General features: G+C 38.4%; 1 protein-coding gene across 1 annotated transcript; it reads left to right on the top strand.

The window, feature by feature from the left end:
- Positions 1–3,442: 3,442 nt before the first annotated feature.
- On the top strand, positions 3,443–4,381 carry LOC109558746 (olfactory receptor 6C2-like). Its single transcript, XM_019960077.2, has one exon. The coding sequence runs from the start codon at positions 3,443–3,445 to the stop codon at positions 4,379–4,381; it is 939 nt and encodes a 312-aa protein (XP_019815636.2).
- Positions 4,382–5,043: the final 662 nt, after the last annotated feature.

Below are 5,043 nucleotides of genomic sequence, written 5' to 3'. Positions count from 1 at the left end.
CAACAGAGGTTAAATATAGCATATATATTAAGTGTGTACATTCTTATGTCATTTATACCCCAAGAAAGTTAAAACATGAAAGAATCTAAGTGACTTTTTGAAGGCAACAAATTGAAGACCATCAACTGGGATTGCATACTTATTGAAAAGTTACCCATAAAAGAAAATGGAAGTGAAAGTGAAAGTCTCTCAGTCATGTCCAACTCTCTGCAACCCCATGGACTATACAGCCCATGGAATTCTTCAGGCCAGAATGCTAGAGTGGGTAGCATTTCCCTTCTCCCGGGGACCTTCCCAATCCAGGGATGGAACCCAGGTCTTCCAGACTGAAGGTAGATTCTTTACCACCTGAGCCACAAGGGAAGCCCAAAAGAAAGTGGAAATGTCACTAAATGAGAAAACAGATCGCTTGTTCTGAGTCAAAAAAGCACATATAAAATTTATGAATTTTACACTAAACATATTTATTGAGCTCTTGATAACCACTGAATAGTTCGAAGTGTTGTGGAATCTCAAAGAACAAGGAATAGCTCAATGCTAGTAAAATCACACTCACATATTTAGTGGTAACAAAGAGATAAACACAGTGGACTAGAGGGGCAAAAAATAGAAGCCAATAACTTGCACAACGAAGTTTCAAGAAAGTTTTTTGCTAGAAGTGACACTAAGCCAAGACTTGAAATACCTACAGGTATCAGTATCAGTCTTGCAAAGGGAAGCACATGGGTGGGAAGCTGGTAATGAACAGAGTTGTATCAGGAAACAGACTCCTCGAAAACTTGTAAAGAATGTTGTTTTGGTATGTGGAAAGTGAATGCTCCCTTTGGTGGAAGCACTCTGAAGAGCTGTTTCACAGGTAACATTCCTTTCTAAACATGAACATCCTCATCACACGAGTGTACTATCAAGGGGTCAAAGATCCCAAGCATTTTGGGTCCTATTGCTATGCTTAGTTGTTCCGACTCTTTGTGACCCCAGGACAGCAGCCCACCAGGCTCCTCTGTCCATGGGGATTCCCCAGGCAAGAATACTGGAGTGGGTTGCCATGCCCTCCTCAGAGGATCTTCCCAACCCAGGAATCAAACCCAGGTCTCCCACATTGCAAGTGGATTCTTTTCCAGCCTGAGACACCAGGGAAGCCTGAAGTTAATATTATAATTTTGGATTTTAGATATAGACAGAATCTTCACAATTCAGGTATTGCTGATTAATATTAAACCATTAGTTTTAACTGTAAATGTTAACTTCAAAGGATATTTTCCATACTTATAGATAATATAAAATGGACATCACCCCCAAAAATATGGGTGAAGAAGCATAAAATTGGAGAAAAGGACATATATACCAGACAAACCGTCCATGTGAAGATTTGCCCCGTTCTTCTGCCAGGCAGATAGAAAGTGCTCAGCAATTACTATTCGCTTTTTTGGTTCTTTCTTTTTATATATCTATTTGGTAAATTTTTAATTGTGAAATAATTCTGTACTTAACAGAATAGTTGACAAAAATAGTGCGCCAGTTCCCGGATATTCTTCACTTAGCTCTTCCTAATGGTAGCAACCTGTGTAATCATACAAGAATTATTAAAACTAAGGAATTAACACTGTGTGCAAGTAATAGAGGTTTTTTTTGATGTGGGATCTTTAACTCTATTTTTTAATTGGAGGATTATTGCTTTACAATAGTGTGTTGGTTTCAGTCATAAAATAGCATGAATCAGTCATAATTATGTATATATCCCCACCTTTTGAACATCCCTCCCCTCTCCCATCCCACCCATCACAGAGCACCAGGCTGGACTCCCTGTGTTCTATAGCAGCTTCCCACCAGTTGTCTGAATTACACATAATAGTAGGCTTCCCTGATGGCTGAATTATACCTGACTGTGGACTTCCCTTGTAGTTCAGATGGTAAAGAATCTGCCTGTAATGCAAGAGATCCACGTTCAATCCCTGGGTTGGGAAGATCCCCTGGAGAAGGAAATGGCAACCCACTCCAGTATTCTTGCCTGGAGAATTCCATGGACAGAGGAGTCTGGTGGGCTACAGTCCATGGTATCACAAACAGTCGGACACGACTGGGTAACTAACACACACAACATTGTATTGTATACATGTAGCACATCTTCTTTATCAGTTTATCTACTGATGAACATCTAGGTTGCTTCCATGTCTTGACTATTGTAAATAGTGTTGCAATACATAAGGACAGGTCTGAGTTATGGCCAGACTAAGCAGGCACTGAGAGTGTCTCCACCTCTGCCTTTTGAGTCTCATATGCTCTCTGGGTGCCCCCCTGCAAGAAGTCAATGGGAAAATAGTGGCTCCTGACTCACTTTCCAGGTGCCCAGGAACTGAGCTTGCACACTGCACTGGAGGACTTCTCTGTGAGTTCCCAGAAACACAAAGAGGAGAGTGCTAGCAGCTCCAGCTTGGAGGGTCTCAGAGGCCAGAAGGATTCATTGAAAAAAGAATTAAATAAGATTAAAATAAATACATTTAAATATAGATTTTATTTGGAGCTTCACAGTTTTCCACCTATGTCATTTTTCTGTTGCTGGATCCAATTCAAATACTACCTGAAAAGGGATTGTCATGTGTCCTTGGTCTCCAACCTGTGTCTCATCCTGTCTCCCCTTCTCCTTCATGACCTTGGAAGTACAAACAACTGAGGTTAAATTCTTTCAGGATTTTCTTTTCCTTGTCATAATTTCTTTGCCCAGTATTGCATCAGGTAACTTGTTTATGTTGTATTTTTCCAACACTGTGTTCTATCAGAGTGCAAATGGAGGGAAGGTCAGATATAGATGTAGAAATTTCAAGGTAATAGCAATATTGGAAAGCTATGTTATTTAGATGACAATTCTGATACCAAAAGTAAAATATGTAAAATGAGATAACTCTTTGGTGACTCCAGTAAAAGCATTCAGATGCTGCACACATGGCCTCCAGTTTGACACTTTATACAAATGCTATTAATTTCCATTTAACAGGAACCCACACTTCAAGCAACTTGTGAACTCATTCAAACCTGTGAGTAGTGAAGAATTACTACTCAGGAGAAAAAGAATACTATCAAATCCACAAAATTTTATGGCCCAGATGATCCTTTCTAATTCTATAGCTAAATACATTTCAGAATATAAGGGACAAAATTTAAATTGAAAAAATAGAGAGATGAGAACATGCAAAGAGTATAAACATATGGACTCTAGTACAAACTTATTTCAGAAAAACCTGAATTTGAGGATACCTATAATGATCACCAAAGAAGCTGACAATTCCAAAGTTTTGATCTGTCATTGTCGTCAAAGAAGAAAATGACTATTCATTGCATTGATTGGATTTTTTTACCCGGTAGCCATGGCCTTATAATTTCATACAGGTTTTCTCAGTTCAGTGTCACTTGACTTTGTGAGGAGCTTGCGAAGTACAAGTCAGTGATGAAAAACCATACATCATTACCTACATTCATTCTCCTGGGACTAACAGATGATCCTCCAATGCAGGTTCTGATCTTTATATTTCTATTTGCTTCCTACACATTGAGTGTCACTGGGAACCTGACCATCATTATACTCACTTTAGTAGATTCCCACCTTAAAACTGCCATGTACTTTTTCCTCAAAAATTTCTCCTTTTTAGAAACCTTATTCACCACCGTCTGCATTCCCAGATTCTTATACAGCTTATCAACTGGGGACAAGACTATTTCTTATAATGCTTGTTTTAGTCAAATATTTTTTATCTTCGTTTTTGCAGCAACAGAATTTTTTCTCCTAGCCATCATGTCCTATGACCGCTATGTGGCCATCCGCAAACCTTTACAATATGCAACCATCATGAACAGTAGAGTCTGTGGAGGACTTGTTATTTGCTGTTGGATAGCAGGTTGTCTGGTCATATTTCCACCAGCTTCCCTGGGCTTAGAACTGGAATTCTGTGACTCTAATATCATCGATCATTTTCTCTGTGATGCTTTTCCTGTGTTAAAAATCTCTTGTTCAGACACATGGTTCCTAGAACAGATGGTTTTTACCGTTGCTGTGTTGACTGTCATTGGGACATTTCTGTGTGTGTTTCTGTCTTATACATACATCATCAAGACTATCATAAAGTTGCCTTCAGCTCAGCAAAAAATGAAGGCCTTTTCTACCTGCTCTTCTCACCTGATTGTGGTTTCTATCACCTATGGAAGCTGTATTTTCATTTATGTCAAACCTTCAGCAAAGGATGAAGTGGCAGTTAATAAGGGTGTATTAGTGCTTACTACCTCAGTTGCTCCCATGTTAAACCCATTTATTTATAGCCTGAGGAACAAACAAGTAAAACAAGCTTTTGCTGACTTAATCAAAAGAATTTCATTGATTTTAAGGAAGTAAAGGAATGTTAAAATGAAGTATAAATTAATAATATAAATTTGAAAAGGTCATTGAGACTTGAAGTCACAATCTTCATCTTAACTGTTGTGTTCTGGTCTATTTTCTATTGGTATTAGCATGCTTATATCACTGTTATTATTAAATCCTGGATTTTAAATCATATTTTAAATATTTGATATAAACAAGTTATGTCAACTCCTGTTGAAAATAAACTTTATCCAAGATAATATCTCAAATCAAAAGAACATGATATTATATTTCCATGAGAAAAGTCTTTCCTGAATTCTAACCTGCCTTTGATCAATAAAAGAAATATTATCTTATGTGGAAAAAATCGAATCTTTTAACTCATAGGAAAATAGTGGAGTAATAGTATCAATTCTCTTCTAAGTACAAATATCCAAAAAGTGTGTGTGTTTATATATATCAGTTCAGTTAGGTCAGTTGCTCAGTCGTGTCTGACTTTTGCGACCCATGAATTGCACCATGCCAGGCCTCCCTGTCCATCACCAACTCCCAGAGTTCACTCAGACTCACGTCCATCGAGTCAGTGATGCCATCCAGCCATCTGATCCTCTGTCGTCCTCTTCTCCTCCTGCCCCCAATCCCTTCCAGCATCAGAGTCTTTTCCAATGAGTCAACTCTTCCCATGAGGTGGCCAA

The sequence above is a fragment of the Bos indicus genome, chromosome 5, assembly GCF_029378745.1.
Source record: "Bos indicus isolate NIAB-ARS_2022 breed Sahiwal x Tharparkar chromosome 5, NIAB-ARS_B.indTharparkar_mat_pri_1.0, whole genome shotgun sequence".
Lineage (NCBI taxonomy): Eukaryota > Metazoa > Chordata > Mammalia > Artiodactyla > Bovidae > Bos > Bos indicus.
Note: the sequence above shows the minus strand (reverse complement) of the source record. Positions and strands in the feature narration are given on the sequence as shown.